Genomic DNA, 19475 nt, shown 5'->3' with positions numbered 1-19475 from the left:
GTCTATTGAAAGTTTCTCCTTTTTTTTCATCTTGTAAATTACTACTTTCCTATTCTAGGAAATTGAACTTGAATGTGGAACCCAGCTTTGTCTTCTATTTCCCCCTGATGAAAGTATTGACTTGTATCAGGTCATTCATAAAATGCGTCACAAGAGAAGAATGCATTCTCAGCCCCGGTCAAGAGGACGTCCATCCCGTCGAGAACCAGTCCGGGATGTGGGAAGGTTAGAAACGTTCTTTGGACTGATAATAGGCACATGTATCAGAATAACATGATGGAGGAATGTGATTCGTCAAAAGTTTGTCCTGCGGTAAAGAAGAAAGAGAAAATCCTCAAATCAAGCTGCATGGACTAGTTTGTGGCTTCATTGAGGATTTCACATGGTCACCTTGGTCTCAGTCATTTTTCAAGAGGAAAATGGGGATCTTTCCTTATGCAGAAAAAATTATCTGCTAAAGAGTGATAACCAGTTTAGATTAGATAATAATCTGATAATACAATGTATACCATTGAAATGAGGTAGGCCTTTGTTGCTAAGAACAGGCTAGAAAGGAGGACGAGGAGGAAGTCTTTATTTGCAAAAATTGTTAATATTTTGTAAAAAGCCTTTTCTTTCAGGTGTGTCTCTGGATAAGCCTTATCAGATATGGGACTTTTATAAAGGATCACTAATATTTTTTCAGAAGATGACGCCTCATTTAGAGGATAAAATATTTTAAGTTATTTTGATATTCAAGAGGAGCATTATTGGGACTGTTTCACATTTTACCATCGTGATGTGTTAACCCCATTGTCAAATATTGTCTAACTTGTACCCAGTGAATTCACACATCTTGCTGAGCTTCTGAAAACAATAGGTTCTTTCCAAAGGGGATCAAGTGGCCCTGGGAGACCCGGCAACAAACCAAAAAGAAGGGCTGTTGCTGTGTCTGTTTACAGCTTTTCCAGATGCTGGCAGTACCTGTGGACTTAAAGTGTTTTTTAGAGGATCGCCATGGTTATTGATCACTACTTATGAACTAAACAGCATTTTCCAGGAAAAGGGGGTTTAACTTGTTACAGAATTGGAGAAGTCTTTGCAAAGGACTGATATATGCCCTTCTACCCAACACCTTCCCCTGTATAGATTTGCATACAGCTAAATCTAAAATATTCTGCTAAAGACTGTTGGATGTGTGGTTGATGGGATGAAACCTTTGGTTAAGTTTCCTTTTGGTGGAAACATCCTGTGGTAGGTACAGATAATCCAACAAGAGTCCCCATTTCTTTGAGCTTAAGAAGGACACTGTCAAGTAGGTAGGAGGAAACCTGGCAGAGCCCCCTTATTTTTGGCCTAAAAGGACTGAGCACCAAGATGTCTTTTGAAGTTTTAAGCTAAGAGGTTTCCAGTGCAATACAGTACATACAAGTGAAGTTTTTACCTCAGTTTTGCAATGGACTGTAAACTATACTTACACTACACCTTCTCTCAAGCCTGCCAGGGCCTCCATATTTGTATGTGGCTTACAGCTTAAAGTCAGTAGTTGGACTACTTTATGAACTGTTACTATCATGTTTTATACCGGTCGTAAATGCACTCCCCAAACTACAAGAAAGCGGTATGTTTATTTTTTTAAACCAGCTTTTAATTTTCTTAGTCTTATTTATTGTAGATGCAACTGTTTTTATTCTGTTGGGGGGCTTGGGTTTGTTGCAGCTTTGTAGTTTGAGTGAACTTGTGTTGCAAAAGTTAATGAAAACAGTTGATATGCAGAGAAATAGCTGGAAAACTAGTGATACCAGGTTATCATGGAGTTTTTTACATTAAGGGTAAAAAGGTGTATTTATTATTACCTTAAAAACTTGGATTTTTGTTTTTCTTTTGTGTAGCTCTTTATTAAATGCTAAGTAAAATGAAGTGTATTTAATGATGTATTTACATTAACCATTGAGATTTATGGAAGATAGTGAAGAGCAGCCCTCTGCAGATAGTAAAGTTGTCACCTTCTAAAGAATACACTTTGAACTCGTTTTATGAACTCTGTTAAAACTCTGCCCCATTACGTGCCAGTTTTATTTTAAGGCATTGTCTCTGGAAAACATTCCCATAATTCCTAAATGTTATTAACTTTAGAAATTGGTTTTTCAAAGTATTAAGATTTTCAAAACTTTTCTGTAAAGTCACGTTTAATTATCAAATTTTCTGTATGATCATGTGAAAAGTGTAATTTTGTGCAAAGCAGAAGAAAAATATTTAAGAAATTCTTAATTTTCTTTAGACTTAGCCTAAAATGACATTAATACGTTTAAATATATAGATTTTAGAGTTACCTGTTGTGTAATGATGATAGTTTTTTTTCCCCTTTCTTTTACCTGAATGGAGACTTTATTTGGGAAAGTGTTTTGTTAAACTGGATATTTATATTTGTTTGAGGGCAGCTCATTTACTTTTGTTTAGATTACTAAAATGTGATGTATGTATTTTGAGCAGATGACTCTTTGCAAGTGCCTCGTCATAGCATGAGGATTACAGAGAATATCTATTCCAGCGATACATCTAAGGATTGGTGTATAGTAATTACTTTGAGGAATTAGAATTTAGGAATTTTAAGATATTTGCTCACCAAAAATCAGGGTGTTATTTTAAAGGAAATAATGAGCTTTTTTGTGTGCTATTTCTGTCAGAAACACTTGCTTTGCTGTTTGTTCTCCCAGCAGTTTTTGGTTTAATTTCTAATGTGTCTAATTTGTGTAGGCGTCGACCAGAAGATTATGATATTCATAACAGCAGAAAGAAACCAAGGATTGACTATGCCCCTGAGTTTCATCAGAGACCAGGTTAATATTTTATAATCCTGCAGATATTTGACTTGAAATTATTAAAAACAACAACAACACAAACTTCTATCATGACCCTATAGTTTTAAAAGTGAGAAAACTTTAGGATGCGACTACTTAAACCTTAGGAAATTATTAATCACGTAGTAATTCCTCTTCTTTGTTAAGGTTGTTTATTCTAGTGTGACTTATTATCATAATCTGTTAATTATCTGAAATTACTAATTTATCATTATTGCACAAATGGAAACTGCACTTTTGCTTTTAAGATTAAATGTAGTTAGGGAAAGCAGTGATCTTACACTGTATTAAGCTTTTTATTCCCTTTGATACTTAGTATTTCATGTGTATACAGCTTTAAATGGAAACGGAAATAATGCTGTATTTTTCTAAATAAAAATACTTTTGACATCATTATTTTAGAGAGGAATGGGGAATGCTTGGTTTAATCTAAAAGCAGCTTTTCAGTTAGTCTTTCCCTTACTGGAATTGAAAAAGGCAGAGTGTATTTAAGAGAAGATATTTAAAACAGTCAGTGATACACGTATAAAAATTAGGCAGTTTGGAAGTTGGTGTTAGTATTACAGCACTGTATGTGGCAAGTGGCTTGATAAGCCTCATTCTTCTCCAAAATGGGATATTCCAGAGAGTAAAATTAAATTTTTCCCCAGTAACTTGGCCACTCAGATTCTTTTACATTTTTAATTTACTGAGTACTTATGAAAAGGAGGGAGAATATTTCTCTTATTACCATGGTTCTTTCACTTATTGATAAAATGTATATATCTTCATTTTTGCAACTTTTGTTAATTTTGCTTTTCTCCCTGTACGTTTGCATTTTTTAAAACTATGGTTGACTTAGCAAGACTTGTGTATACTCAAGGTAGAGGTAAACATTTGTTTTAAGGAAGCCCTATTACGGTGTCCTCAAGATAATTCCTCTGCCCTTACCTTCCTTACGGTGCAGCATGAAGAAATTTCTGTCTAGCAAGAAGTGGGGTGTGAATTTAGAAGATCCATATGAAAATCTCTCTAGCAGTTTATAATTCTGTGATATCAGTAAGTTATTTAGTTACTTTTATCATGTAATCTGAGAAGAAGATCTGAAAGTGGAATAATACAATAATAGCATCACTATTATTTCATGGGAAGAATTGAATTGAGTGGTAAGGAAGGTTTAATTATAATGCCATAATAAAATACATATATTTGATATACTAAAATGCTTGATGTTTAAACAGGGTATTTAAAGGATCCACGATACCAGGAAGTAGATAGGTAAGTTGGGTTCACTCTTGCTTAGTTTTGAATTACATTCTTGGAACTGGTTTATGAATTACCTGAATTTAGTTTCACAAATCTTATTCCCAACAGACGGTTTTCAGGAGTTCGCCGAGATGTGTTTTTAAATGGGGTAAGCATCTCACTTTTTAAATTTAATGTACATAAAATCTGTATATGATTTATAACTTCTGGGCGTTTTATTTATTTATTAACATTATCATCTTTCATTTTAGTCCTACAATGATTATGTGAGGGAATTTCATAACATGGGACCACCACCACCTTGGCAAGGAATGGTTTGTATTATTCTGTTTTTGCAAGTTATTTAACTTCATTTGCAGTTCCATACATTTTAAGTGCTTACTTGGAATATGATTGTTACAGTTACCCATTAGGAGACTTAAAATACGTATCTTTGGTGATATATACTTGCATGCTGTTTTTAAAACTAAAGGCTAATGAATGATTTGATTTATATTAATAGTACCGGCTTAATTGATGAGTATTATGATTTATTATTGTAGTGGCTAGTAGTGCAAACTCTTTGGGGTTCAAATACATTCCCTTCTCAAATCTGACCTTGGACAAGTTTCATAATATATTTTTTTCTTATAGCTTTCCTTATCTGTAAAACTCGATAAGCATCCATTCATTCTTTGGCTCATCAAACTAATATTTAGAACCTACTCTTTGCAGGCACTGTGCTTGCTCTGGGTATATGTTGGTGAATAAATTGGACATTATGTCTATCCTTTTATGGCTTAAAATTTAATGGAATAGTCATTAATATCATTTAATGTCAACCTCAGGATTGTCAAGAAGCTAAATATACAAAATACAAGTTAAGTTTAGCATAGTGCCTGAACCTAATATTCAGTAAATTCTCTATATTAAATAAGGTTAATTAGACCCTATTCCTAAACTTTAATTTTTTTTCCTTTCTTTAAGAAAACTGGGTATTCTTCTTAGAATATATCTTAAGGTATTGAGGATAGCTGAAGCAATTAATCCCTAAAAAATAAAAAACTTAGAAGTTTAAGTACTGATTGTTTCTTACCTTTTTTATCTTAAATGCTGCCTGTAATGTGGCATTTCCATCTGACTTTTGTTTCACTTAGTTACTCTGTATAGATAGATGAATTATGAGGTTTCTTTCCTTTAGATTCTGTAAAATTAAAGAAAATATTTAATAATATTATCTTGGCACTAATTAGGGGGAGAAATACCTTTGATTTTCCATTATTTTATAATGGCATTTAAAAGTTCATTAGCCCCTGAGTTTTTTGGTTTTTTTTTTAAGAATACATTTGTACATAGTGGTTAAGATGACTGATTCTAGAGCCAGAATGCCTGATGTTGTGTCTAACTTCCACCCCTTTACTAGCAGTGTGATCTTAAGCAGGTTACTTAACCATTTGGTGCCTCAGTTTCCCTTTTGTAAACTAGGATTATGTAATAGTACCTATCTGTAGGGTTGCTGTGAGAATTTAATGAGCCATGTAAAGTGCTTAGGACAGTGCCTGATTCATAGTAATCACTGTGTAGTGAGGGCTCGCTGTTTTTATTAGTATGTAAATGGTATGTATAAATGTTAAATTTTGGAAGATATATAATTAGAGAGTTTATTACACACATTTTCAACAAGCAAATAAAGAGGGTATTTTGATGAATCCTAATGCCATCAAAGTAAATGGCTTGTACAGAGTAAATTATTTGTTTGGGATGGGTGGTTTGGATAGGGGAATTCTAAGAATGGTTTGTTTACAAGGATGTTTGGTAGATGCTTATGGAAGTGGTTTTCTTTTTTTAGACTCCTTATCCTGGAATGGAACAACCTCCACACCATCCTTACTATCAGCACCATGCTCCACCTCCTCAAGCTCATCCCCCCTACTCAGGACATCACCCAGTACCACATGAAGCAAGATACAGAGATAAACGAGTAGTAAGTGAATGAGAAGGCAGAAGTATGAGGGAACTACTTAGAATTCTGTAGATAATTTGAATGTGAGGGATACCAGATTATGTTGAGTGGTAGACGGTTTCACATTCTTATTGAAGGCTGTTTTTGAAGTAATTCACAACTTGTTTTTATTAAAATTGGCTAGTTTCTTTGATTATTTAAGCAGACTATATTTGAGATTTCTGGGTCTTCAGTATAGTATTTGGGCTGAGTTTATTAAATGTTACACACACACACACACACACACACACACACACACACGACTCTGTGCTGGGCCACATAAACATCCTTTTATCTTCCCAAATGATGAAGAGCATGCATATCTGAGAGGACCAGTCAGAGCAGTAGTTTCCTAGCCTATCTTTGAGATACTTTCATCTGTCATTTATTTCCTTATCCTCATAAAGATACTAATCCTTCAAAATAAAGTCATACTAGGATCTTTAATGTTCGGTTAAACAATTTGAGAATACTAATTGACTAATAGACTTTAATTTTTAGTGGTTTTTTTTGTTTTTTCAGTCACAGAAGAAGAAATATACAGCCTATATGTATGATGAAATCTTAGTTGACTACCTGGGTTGTGTTTTTAAAAATGCCTTTTGTAAATGATCATATTTTCAAAAAAGGAAGTTTTTCTGAGATTGTTTTATCAAAATGTACTTTTAAACAAGTTCTATTTCTGTTGTAGCTTTTTTGTTAGTATATATGTATATATTTCATACTTAGGTAATATTCACATATTTATTATATGTGAAAGGTAGTGTGAAATTGTTTTTGAACCTTATATTCTATATATTTAAGCTGACTTTTGAAGAGACCAATTTCAGTAAGTAAAGAATTGAGAACTAAGAGTAGAAATCTAGAGCAGGGGTCAAGTTTAGAAATATCCACGGTAACAACCTTGCACCTCAGTTGCTTATCTTACCCTTCGTTGTCCTCCTCAACCTTTTGTGTATTATCAGCTCTGTGTGGAATAGACTACAATCTTACTGCAGTACATATTTTCTTAAAATTCTGTCAAATTCCACAAATTGTCATTAACAATGATTCAGTTTGAAAAAAATCAGGAATGGAAGAATTCTTAATTTCACCTTTAGAGGGCAGAGTTGGTTTGGTTTAGTTTGTAGACTCAAAGGAGGAAAAATAAGTAGAGCTCACCTGTTGCAGAAAAACATTGATGACATTTAGTGTAGTTGACAGCATGTATTGATGTATTTATTGATCATGTGGTTGATGGTCATCAGCTGATTATTGTGGCATAAATCTTACTAAAGGGATTGGATGGAGAAATCATCAAAGTTAAATAGAAAACTGCATGAAGTGATTTTTTAATGAGATTTGAATAATCCTCTGTTGTAGGTGTCTAATTAGTAAGACATCAAAATCCTTTTTCTAAACAATGTCAAAATTACATTCTGTGAATTAATAGGGCATTTCTTTAGATTCTTTCTCTACAATGAAGGAGCACATAAATTCCATTTGATTTTTGACATACCTTACCCATTTCTTACCTTTTCTAGCATGATTATGATATGAGGGTGGATGATTTCCTTCGTCGAACACAAGCTGTTGTCAGTGGTCGGAGAAGTAGACCTCGTGAAAGAGATCGGGAGCGAGAGCGAGACCGCCCTAGAGATAACAGAAGAGACAGAGAACGAGATAGAGGACGTGATAGAGAAAGAGAAAGAGAGCGATTATGTGATCGGGACAGAGACCGAGGGGAGAGAGGTCGATATAGAAGATAATGTGCTTTTGGAAGCACTGATTGTTTAAAAATAAAAAGAATCTTGTATTTTTCTTTTTGTGTGTGTTTACAAGTAGTAAATTTATTTTCAACTGTCTACTTAAAGTTCATTGTGTAGAAGGATTTATTATGACCCTCTTTGTTCCAAGCATGCAGTATAATAAGAACTGGAAAAACTCAAATCCTCCAAAAAATGCTCAGTTGACAATTTGAGTTGAGACTTTTATTGGGGCAGAATGGAACAGTCCAAGAATGTAGATATTGATTCAGTCTCCATAAATGTTCACCTACATATAGTATGTTCATCATAGAGTTATTTTTTGTTTTCTTTCTTTTGGATCTTGATGGATGACTGCCACAATATTTTGCTTTGATGTATTTCTAAATGTAGGTGCACACGGTTCAGTAAAAATAATGCTGCTATCAAGTATGCAAATATTGAAATATGATGGTTTGACTGTATGGCAGTGTTGTAGCAGCCTCTTGGTTTTTCCTTTTTTTTAATCTTAAAGTCACTTTTTATGTTTCTTCCGTCTTCAATGATGACAGCAATATTAAGAAGACATTGCTATCTAATTTTTAGTCTTTTTAGAGAAAAAATTCCCATGTTCAGTAGCATGGTTGATGCTATTGTTTAGCCTTCCCCTCCAAACTGTATACATTGGCTTGGAATGTTCACAACTTGCGTGTGTGGCAGCGGAAGATAATTCCCATATTCTACATTGCTACTGTTTTGTATAAAATAAATTGGTAAAGATTGACACTTATGTCTTGTATTTCTTTCTTGTCTGGATGCAAGTTTGTTTCCTTATATATTAGTGGACATAAAAGAATGCTTTGTGTTCAGGAATTGTGGGAACCCCATTTGTCTCTTTTTGCATATTTTATCAGAAATGATTAACTTATGTCAATTATATTAAAAGCTTACTTTTATTTCTAATATAAGAACTAATGGTACACAGTGGAGTTTCATTAGTATTTTGGTTAAGTATTCATCTGATAACATTTTTGGATCTCCTCTGGTTATAGGATTGTTTTTTCAGGTTTTGTGTTGGTTTGTGTGTAACTTTGATAAGTTAGCTACTTTAGGTATTTTCTATTTTACTTTTAGAATACACTTTTAAAATTTAACTCTCTTATAGTTACTTATTTTAAGTTAATCAAGTTAATCATCAATCCCTCTCAGTAGTAACAAGCTGTATAAAATACAGTTTATGAGAGATTTTTTTTGTACTTTATTTTGAGTTATACCTATAGTTTTAGCCTTTGTTATGTTGAATATTTAAATATTTGGGATATTTGACCACATTTTTTTGTTTTCATACATTGTCATAATTGTGTTCTGTACCAGATCATGATTACAGTTTTATATTTATTCTATATTAGTCTAAAGAACACAGGAACTTCACTGTTGAAGGATATTTAAAACTATCAGTTTACTGCTTTCATATGCTCACTGATATTTAGAATATTTTTCCATTCACTTACAATTAGTAGGTATATTTACCTATTTCAAAAATAAAGCATAAGGATTTATTTTAAATCTGTGCAGTGTGGTAGAGAAGAAAGAACATTTAACTGTATTATGAAACCTGGGTTCTAGACTCAGCATTGCCTTTGATTAAACCAGTTGGTAATATATGGTAAGTCATTTCACTGACATTTTGTTTGTATTCATCAGTATGTTTTACAAGTTGATATCTAAGGTTTTCTTTTCAAGTTCTTAAAGTCTGAAGAATTTCTAAAATGTAGAGGAATCACCAAAAATGTTACTTTATGAGATAAGTAGGTAATATTAAAGTCATCTTTCTGAAATAATCATAGTAATAATAAAATATACATCATGTTGAGCACTTTGTATTTAAAGTCACTTTGTGCTTTCACGTACTGACTTCATCTTCATATAGCATCTCACTCTGTATTTTTATACATGGAGAGACAGGCCCAAAGAGGTTAATAATTTGCTCAAGATTATAAAGGTGGTAATTGATGGAGCCAAGATTCCACCCATGTATTTCAGCCAGTTTGGTGTTTTTGAAGAAGCCATCTCATCATTTGGAAAAAGTAGAAAAATAATAAATATTTTAAATGATGGTGCTGGGTTCTACTAAGGATATTAAACATTTCAAGCTTCCTTATTAAAAGAAGTGTCCAATCACATGTTAACGTGTGCTTTGTATTTTAGGTGTTAAGATGCTTAGTATCCAGTTAATCTATTCTAAAAGGTTAACATTTATTGATTTACTATGTTATCACGTATTATTATGTATACTTAATATTAGCTGATTTACTCACAATAACTGGTTTTTATCCTCATGATTTTTTTGAATGAAAAAAGTGACAGAGGAACGTGATGTGAAAGATTGAATGATAATTTTTTTTCCTATGCAAAGAAATCAAATTATAGAAGTGTAAAATGGAAATTTTGATCAGCTATTTGAAGACATTTATGACAGCCTTCCTTATTGTGAGAAGCATAGTTTCTTCCATGTATTCTACAATATTGACTGTAAAAATCTATACATCAGCAGCATGTTCATGTCAAACAAAATTGTTATTCAGAGTGGTTTTCTTTTTGTCTTCTTGTTTGTTTTGGCAGCATGGGATCTTAGTTCCCTGACCAGGGATTGAACCCCGCCACCGCAGTGAAAGCACCAAATCTTAACCACTGGACACCAGGGAATTCCCTATTCAGAGTTTAGAAATTCAGGGTTTTTATTAGGTGGAGAAAAATTCAAGGGAGGGAAATGTAATTCAGGTATGTCACTTGTCTTTTGGCTTTGCTTTCCTCTATAATGACTTTATTCTTAGGCATAGTCTAAAGTATTCCAAAAATGGCCATTACCATCTCCAGGCTTCTATTATCCATATAGTTCTCAGTGTCAGAAGGAGAGAGACCATTTTTCCAACAAGTTTCCATATCAGTTCCACAAGAGAACTCTGAATAGCCATGCTGGTTTCGTGGAGCCAGCTCTGATCCAATGTGTGTGTCCAGGGAAATGGTGTTCTTTGACTAGCCAGCACTGGAGGCAAGAGAAGCTGGGGCTGTTATGTCAGTGCCACTGGAATTACATCAGGAGCGACAGTTCCCAAATGACATGGACAAGTAAACAAATGCATGTTCTCTCATAGAACTAATATCTCTGTGTCTGATTTTTCACTCAGAATATTTTGTCATCATAGGCATAGCTTCCTTCTGTTCCTGGATGTCTCTTTTCACCCTGCTGTAGAATGCCTTGGTCACTCAACTGAAAGACATAGATCCTGCTTTGTCATATCACTAAAATTATGATCTTAAGGCATCGATGTATGTAATAATAAGGAAATATGAGTTTTTGCAGCATTTCACTGACTATGCTAGAGTTCCCTGACTGCAAGGTAAGGATGACTGTTCACACATGGGTCATTTTATCTCAACTTTTAAAATTTTGTTTGATTTGGATAGAAAACATTCCAAATGTAATTTGATGTACATATTAAAAATTGAGGCATATGTGACACTATTCATCCAAACCTTTAGACTTCAAGTTCCTTGTAGTAGGAATAGGTATCTTAGAACTTAAACAATTCATAGTATTCTATCCTCTGTATTATGGGTCATCTAAGTTTTTTCTCCTTTTCATGCTCTTAAGTCTTTGTGTTTCCCTTTCAGTTTCTTCTCTATGTCCTAAACTTGTCTGTAACACCTGAAAGACTATTCATTCCTACAAATGATATTCAGGGTATAACAGGTCAGGTCAGAAAACTGTTCCAGATCTTGGCGTCCACTGAACTCACGCAAAGGAACTTTTTTTTTAATTACGTGGTAAAAGACAGGAGGCTGCAGTTAGCCTCAGATAGTTTTCAAAGGACTTAATGATTTTGGAATTTGAGGTCAGTACTTTTGGTTGGAAATAATCAATGGGCAAACAACTGGCTTATAAGAATGCAAAAATTCCTACTACCCACTTCATCTGTAGTGGTTTTCAGAAGTGGATGAGAATTTTGATAGAAAATTAGGAAATGTGTTTTTTATGGGAACATACTATTTAGATTAAAGATTTCTTTTACTATGGGGGTAATCGTAGTTTTCCTCTAACTCCTGAGAGGGTTTTTTTGTTTGTTTTTTTGCGGTACACGGGCCTCTCACTATTGTGGCCTCTCCCGTTGCGGAGCACAGGCTCCGGACGCGCAGGCTCAGCAACCATGGCTCACGGGCCCAGCTGCTCCGCGGCATGTAGGATCTTCCCAGACCGGGGCACGAACCCGCGTCCACTGCATCGGCAGGCGGACTCAACCACTGCGCTACCAGGGAAGCCCCTTCTGAGAGTTTTTAACTGAAGTCTATGGAGATAGAATATTATTGGGATTAATTTTAAGCTCAAAATACTCAATTTTTAAATTTTTGTTTTCAAAACAATGCACATAAAACATTTACTATATATAAACTTCCTTTTGGGATTTTGGGTAAGAAATCTCCATTTGTGTCATTTCTTGTTTCAAAATCATATTCTGTTGTAGAAAAACTTGTATAAGAACTGCTTACTTTGTAAGCAGACCTCTTTAGAAACGTACATTATCTGTACTATAGCAGCTGTTTTTCATCACTGCAGTGAGGTCATATAGCTTGAGAGAGAATTTGAGAACAGATCCATTGACTCTAATAAATTCTAAATAATAGTCACAGTGAATGTTACTGATTTCTTTTATAGCCTCCATTCATTGTTTTATCCATCCTAACAGTTCTTCAATTATCACCAAAGTATTCCACCCTGCTAGAACCCATGTGATTCAGGATTAGTTGGCCCCATCCTCAGAGAGTGAACTTGATTGGCCAGGGTTATCCCATTCCTTTAGGAACTCATGAATCAGGGCATGGCATTCCTTTTGCCAGGACTTGGCTTAAAATTACGCAGTTTACCATACTTAGGCCAATGAAATGCCATGGGAGTTTTTCTGAGAATTTCTGGGAAAGGTTTGCCTGCTCTTTGGAGAGAGTCACTGAAATAAATACTTTTTCATCTCATGGGACTAAATTATGTGAATGTGAAGTGTGGAAATGTTTTAACTATTTTGCCAGCTTCAGGGAACTGGTTTAAGGATAAATCCAACAAACAATAGGACAACCCGTTCTGTCTTGCATCATAGAATAGGGTAGAGATTTCTGTAATCTTTGAGGAACTTTTCTACTTCACTGGGCCTTGAACCAAAGATGCTGTAAGTACAGTCAAGGATTTACAGAAATAAGGAAAAATAATTGGGAAGAGATCATAGATCTGAGTAAAACAGAGGGTGAGTGAGGGTGCAGGATCAATATGGACAAACATCTTGATAAAGTACATTTCAGCTCAAGAAAAAGTGACACAGGGTTATGCTTTGCACTTGAACTCATCCGACCCAAGTGCTGATGTGGGGAAAGGGTGCTCAGAGCACATTGGAGTTTATAGTAAAAATCTGGTAAAGGGAGAAAAAGGAAGGGAGAAATTTAATGATGTTACATTTAATCTTTACATCATCTCTCTCCGGTAGGCGCTTCAGACTTTATTGCTAGTATGCAATAAAGTCAGGCTTTGAACCACATTGTTTTAACTCAGTAGCCCACAATCTTCTGAGAGGAGGAAGGAAGAGCTTATTTCTCCTCTGTTTGGGAATGTGTTTCCTGGTACAATCTGGCAAAAGAGTCGAGATATGATGTTGATTAGGAATGAAGGAAAAAAATATCAATATTTTTTAAAACATTTAAAAATTTTAAATTCATTTAAATTTGTTCTTTAATTGAAGCATAATTGAAATGTAACATTATATTAGTTTGAGGTGTACAACATGATTTGGTATTTATGTATTGTGAAATTATCACCACAGTAAATTTAGTTAACATCCATCACCACGTGTAATTTTTTTTCTTATGATGAGGACTTTTAATATTTACTCTCAACAGTTTTTGCATATGCAGTATGATGTTAGCTATAGTCACCATGCTGTTAAAATTACATCTCCATGACTTGCTTATTTTGTAATGGGATGTTTGTACCTTTTACCCCTTTCAGCCATTTTGCCCACCTCCACCACCTGCCACCTTTGGTAACCACCAACCTATTTTCTGTATAAAATTTTTACTTTAAAGATTTTTCTTTTAGATTCCATCCACATTTAAGTGAGATTGTACAGTATTTGTCTTTGACTTGTTTCACTTGGCATAATACCCTCAAGGTCCATCTGTGTTGTCAGAAATAGCAAGATTTCATTCTTTTTTATGGCTGAATAATATTCCATAGTGTGTATGCCACACTTTCTTTATTCAGACATCAATGGACACTCAGGTTATGTCTGCATCTTGGCTATTGTAAATTTGCAATGAACATGGAAGTGCATATATCTTCTTGAATTAGTGCTTTCGTTTTCTTTGGGTAAGTACCCAGAAGTGAAATTGCTGGATTGTATGGTAGTTCTATTTTTTAGTTTTTTGAGGAACCTACACACTGTTCTGCATAGTGGTTGCACCAGTTTGCAATCTCAGCAACAGCACAGGAGGGTTCCCTTTTCTTCATATCCTCACCAACACTTGTTATTTCTTGTCTTTTTGATAATAGCCAATCTAACAGGTGTGAGGTGATATTTTGATTTGCATTTTCCTGATGATTAGTGATCATGAGCACTTTTTCATGAACCTGTTGGCCATCTGTTTCTCTTCTTTGGAAAATAACTGTTCAGATCTTCTACCATTTTTTAATTGGATTTTTTTGGGGTTTTGTTTTTTTGCTATTGAGTTGTATGAGTTTTTTAATATATTTTGGATATTAACACCTTATATATATGATTTGCAAATATCTTCTCCCATTCTGTAGGCTGCCTTTTCATTTTGTTGATGACTTCCTTTGCTGTGCAGAGGCTTTTTAGTTTGATGTGTAGGCATACTATGGAGATAATTGCTGGTTCAATTCCAGACCACTGTAATAAAGCAAATATCTCAGTAAAACTAGTCACATGAAATTTTTGGTTTCCCGGTGCATTTAAGTTATGTTTACACTATATTATAGTCTATTAGGTGTGCAATAGCAATACGTCTAAAAAAACTATGTACCTTTGTTAAAAAACACTTTATTGCTAAAAAATGATAACCGTCATCTGGCAAAAAAAAATGTTAACCATCATCTAGCAATGCAAGGTTGCCACAAACCTTCAATTTGTAAAAAAATATTCAGTATCAGTAAAGCACATTAAAGGGTAGTGCAATAAAACAAGGTTGCTTATAGTCTCACTGTTTTTTGTTTTGTTTTGTTTTGTTTTTTTGCGGTACGCGGGCCTCTCACTGTTGTGGCCTCTCCCGTTGCGGAGCACAGGCTCCAGATGTGCAGGCTCAGCGGCCATGGCTCACGGGACCAGCCGCTCTGCGGCATGTGGGATCCTCCCAGACCGGGGCACGAACCCGTGTCCACTGCATCAGCAGGCGGACTCTCAACCACTGCGCCACCAGGGAAGCCTGTTCTTATTTTTTTCAGGTATGTACCCAGGAGAGGAATTGCTGGATCATATTTTTATTTTTTTGAGGAACCTTCATACTGTTTTCCATAGTGGCTGCACCAATTTACATTCCCACCAACAATGTACAAGTGTTCCCTTTTCTCCACATCCTCTCCAACATTTGTTATTCATAGACTTTTTGATGCTAGCCATTCTGGCAGGTGTGAGGTGATACCTCACTGTAGTTTTGATTTGCATTTCTCTAATAGTTAGCAATGTTGAGTATATTTTTGAATGCCTGTTAGCCATCTGTACATCTTCTTTGGAAAAAAATGTCTATTTGAGACTTGTGCCCATTCTTTGATTGTGTTATTTGTTTTCTTTGATATTGAATTGTATGAGCTGTTTGCGTATTTTGGATATTAACCACTTGTTAGATAATTTACAAATATTTTCTCCCATTCTGTAGATTGTATTTTTGTTCTGCTGATGGTTTCCTTTCCTGTGCAAAAGGTTTTATGTTAATTAGGTCTCATTTGTTTATTGCTGCTTTTATTTCTTTTGCCTTAGGAGACTGATCTAAGAAAATATTGCTGTGATTTATGTCAAAGAGTGTTCTGCCTATGTTCCCTTCTAGGAGTTTTATAGTTTCAGGTCTTATATTTAAACCTTTAAACCATTTTGAGTTCATTTTTGTATAATGTACAGGAATGGTCTAATCTCATTGTTTTTAATGTGGCTGTCCAGTTTTCCAAGCACCACCTGTTGAAGAGACTCTTTTCTCTGTTACATATTCTTGCTGACTTTCTCAGAGATTGACCATAGGTGTGTGGAATTATTTCCAGGCTCTGTATTCTGTTCCATTGATCTATGTGTCTGTTTTTGTGCCAATACCACACTGTTTTCATTACTGTAGCTTTGTCGTATATGTAGTCTGAAGTCTGGAAGAATTATACGTCCAGCTTTGTTCTTTATCCTCAGGGCTGCTATGGCAATTTGGGGTCTTTTGGGGTTCCATATAAATTTTAGTATTATTTGTTCTAGTTCTGTGAAAAATGTCCTGGGTATTTTGATCAGGACTGCACTAAATCTGTAGATAGCTTTGGGTACTAAGGCAGTTTTAATAATACGAATTCTTCCAACCCAAGAGCACAGGATATCGTTCCATTTCTTTGAATCATCTTCAATTTCTTTCATCAATGTTTTATAGTTTTCAGCCTGTAGGTCTTTCACCTTCTTGATTAAGTCTATTCCTAGGTATTTTATTATTTTTATGTGATTTTAAACAGGATTTTTATCTTACTTTCTTGTTCTGACATTTCATTATTATTTTATAGAAATGCAACAGATTTCTTTGTATTGATCTTGTATCCTGCATCCTTGCTGAAATTATTTATTAGTTCTTATAGTTTTTGTGTGGAGACTTTAGTGTTCTCTATATAGGCTATCATGTCATCTGCAAATAGTGACAGTTTTACCTCTCCCCTTCCAATTTGGATACTTTTTATTTACTTTTTGTATCTGATTGCTGTGGTTAGGACTTCAAAAACTGTGTTAAATAGAGGCATTGAGAGTGGCATCCTTGTCTTGTTCCTGAATTTAGAGATAAGGTTTTCAGCTTATCACTGTTGAGTAATATGTTTGTTGTGAGTTTGTCATAAATGGTCTTTATTATGTTGAAATATGTTCCCTCTATACCCACTTTGATGAAAGTTTTTGTCATGAATTGATGATGAATTTTATCAGTTGCTTTTTGTGCATCTATTGAGATATTCATGTGATTTTTATCTTTCCTTTTGTTAATGTGGTATATCACATTAATTGATTTACATATGTTGAATCATCCTTGTGACCCTGGAATGAATCCAACTTGATCATGGTGTGTGATTCTTTTTATGTATTGTTGGATTCAGTTTGCTAATATTTTTCGTTAGCTAATATATTTTTAAGGATTCTTGCATCTATATTCATTAATGATATCCACCTATAATTTTCTTTTTTTATCTTTGACTGGTTTTGGTATCAGGGTAATTGTGGTCTTGTAGAATGAATTTGGGAGTGTTCCCTTCTCTTCACTTTTTTGAAATAGTTTGAGAAGGATAGGTATAAATTCTTTTTTATATGTTTGGTAGAATTCCCCAGTGAAGCCATCTGGTCCTGGACTTTTGTTTCCTGGGAGTCTTTTTAAATTTCAAATTCAATTTCACTTCTAGTTATCAGTCTGTTCATATTGTCTGTTTCTTTTTGAATCAGTTTTGGCAGGCTATATGCTCCTAGAAACTTGTCCATTTCTTCTACGTTGTCCAATTTGTTGGCATATAATTGTTCATAGTATTCTCTTATGATTTTTTGAATTTCTGTGGAATTGGTTGTTATTTCTCCTCTTTTATTTCTACTTTTGTTTTTTCGGGTCCTCTCTTTCTTCTTGGTGGGCTTGGCTAAAGATTAATCAATTTTGTTTAACTTTTCAAAAAACCAGTTCTTGGTTTGATTTTTCTATTGTTTTTTGATGTCTATTTCATTTGTTTCCTCTCTGATGATTATTACTTCCTTCCTTCTGCCAACTTTCAGCTTTCTTTGTTCTTCTTCTAATTCCTTTAGTTGATAGATTAGGTTGTTTGAGATTTTTCTTATTTCTTGAGGAAGGCCTGCATCACTATGAACTTCGCTCTTAGAACTGCTTTTTGTTGCAACCCCTAGATTTTGGAAAGCTGTGTCTCCATTTTTGTTTGTCTTGAAGTGTTTTCCTTTTTCCTCTTTGATTTCATTGTTGACCCACATTTTTGGTAGTAACATGCGGTTTAGTCTCCATATGTTTGTTCTTTTCCCAATTTTCTTTCTTTAGCTGATTTCTAGTTTCATGCTACTGGGGTCAGAAAAATGCTTGGTATAGTTTCTATCCTCATAAGTTTGTTGATGCTTGTTTTGCGACCTAGTATGTGATCTATATTGGAGAGCATTCCATGTGCACTGGAAAAGAATGTGTATTTCTTATTTTTTTTAGAAGTAATGTCCTGTAGATACCAAGTAAATTCGACTGGTCTATTGTCCCATTTAAGGCCACTGTTGCTTTATTGATATTTGTCTGGATGATTGGCCCATTGATGTCAGAGGGGTTTTAAAGTCTCCTGCTATTATAGTACTATTGTCAAGTCCTCCCTTTGTGTCTGTTAGTATTTGCTATATATATTTAGGTGCTCCTGTATTGGGTGTGTATATGTTAACAAGTGTAATATCCTCTTTTTGTTTTCCCTTTATTATTCTATAATGCTCTTCTTTGTCTTTCATTATGGCCTTTCAAAGTTTATTTGTCTGATATGAGTATTGCTACCTCTGCTTTCTTGTTGTTTTCATTTACATGAAATATCTTTTCCTACCTCCTCACTTTCAGTCTGTATGTCTTTTGCCCTGAAGTGAGTCTCTTGTAAGGCACTATACTGAAGGCTCTTGTTCTTTTTTTTTTTTGGTGGTACACGGGCCTCTCACTGTTGTGGCCTCTTCCGTTGCAGAGCATAGGCTCCGGACGCGCAGGCTCAGCGGCCATGGCTCATGGGCCCAGCCACTCTGCGGCATGTGGGATCTTCCCAGACCGGGGCATGAACCCATGTCCCCTGCATCAGCAGGCGGACTCTCAACCACTGTGCCACCAGGGAAGCCCTCTTGTTCTTTTTTATCCAGTCAGCTGCCCTGTGTCTTTTGGTTGGAGCATTTAGTCCATTAACATGTAAAGGAATTTTTGATAGTTATTAATGACTTATTGCCATTCTAAAACTGTTTTCCAGTTGTTTTTGTAGTTTTTTTCTGTTCACTTCTTTTTGTTTTTCTGTTGTGGTTTGATGATTTTATTTCATAGTATGCTTGGGATCCATCTTTTTGATTTTTGTGTATCTATTGTACATTTTTGATTTGTGGTTATCATGGGGTTCATATATGTTAACCCATAATTATATCTACTTTCTTTAAACTAATAGTCATTTAAGTTTAAACACATTCTAAGAGATATTAATTTTTTATTCCTCTCCCTCATATTTTGTGTTTTTGATATTATATTTTACATCGTCATGCTTATCCCTTTACTGTTTATGGTAGTTATATTTGCTTTTGCAATATTTTTTTGTCTTTTAATCTATGTACTGGCTTATTTAAGTGCTCTTCAGGAAAAAAAGTGATCTTCAATCCTTACTTTATATTTGCTGTTTCTACTGTGATTATCCCTTTCCTT

At 34.6% G+C, this 19475-nt stretch overlaps 1 protein-coding gene across 3 annotated transcripts in view; it reads left to right on the top strand.

Moving 5' to 3' along the window:
• Positions 1-8574, top strand: part of YTHDC1 (YTH N6-methyladenosine RNA binding protein C1) — a 34474-nt gene extending 25900 nt beyond the window's left edge. Inside the window, exons 11-17 of one of the 3 annotated variants that reach the window (XM_065877550.1) lie at positions 59-225; positions 2737-2819; positions 4061-4097; positions 4194-4233; positions 4337-4399; positions 5914-6048; positions 7590-8574. In XM_065877550.1, coding sequence (XP_065733622.1) covers positions 59-225; positions 2737-2819; positions 4061-4097; positions 4194-4233; positions 4337-4399; positions 5914-6048; positions 7590-7814 — 750 coding nt within the window. In that variant the 3' untranslated portion in view covers positions 7815-8574. Of the gene's footprint in view, positions 1-58; positions 226-2736; positions 2820-4060; positions 4098-4169; positions 4234-4336; positions 4400-5913; positions 6049-7589 lie in introns of all 3 variants that reach the window. The other 2 variants (XM_065877549.1, XM_065877551.1) reach the window with 2 other exon arrangements.
• Positions 8575-19475: the final 10901 nt, after the last annotated feature.

The sequence above is a fragment of the Phocoena phocoena genome, chromosome 5 (genome assembly GCF_963924675.1).
Source record: "Phocoena phocoena chromosome 5, mPhoPho1.1, whole genome shotgun sequence".
NCBI classification, from domain to species: Eukaryota; Metazoa; Chordata; class Mammalia; order Artiodactyla; family Phocoenidae; genus Phocoena; species Phocoena phocoena.
The sequence above is the reverse complement of the archived record's forward strand: the minus strand, read 5'-3'. Positions and strand labels throughout refer to the sequence as shown.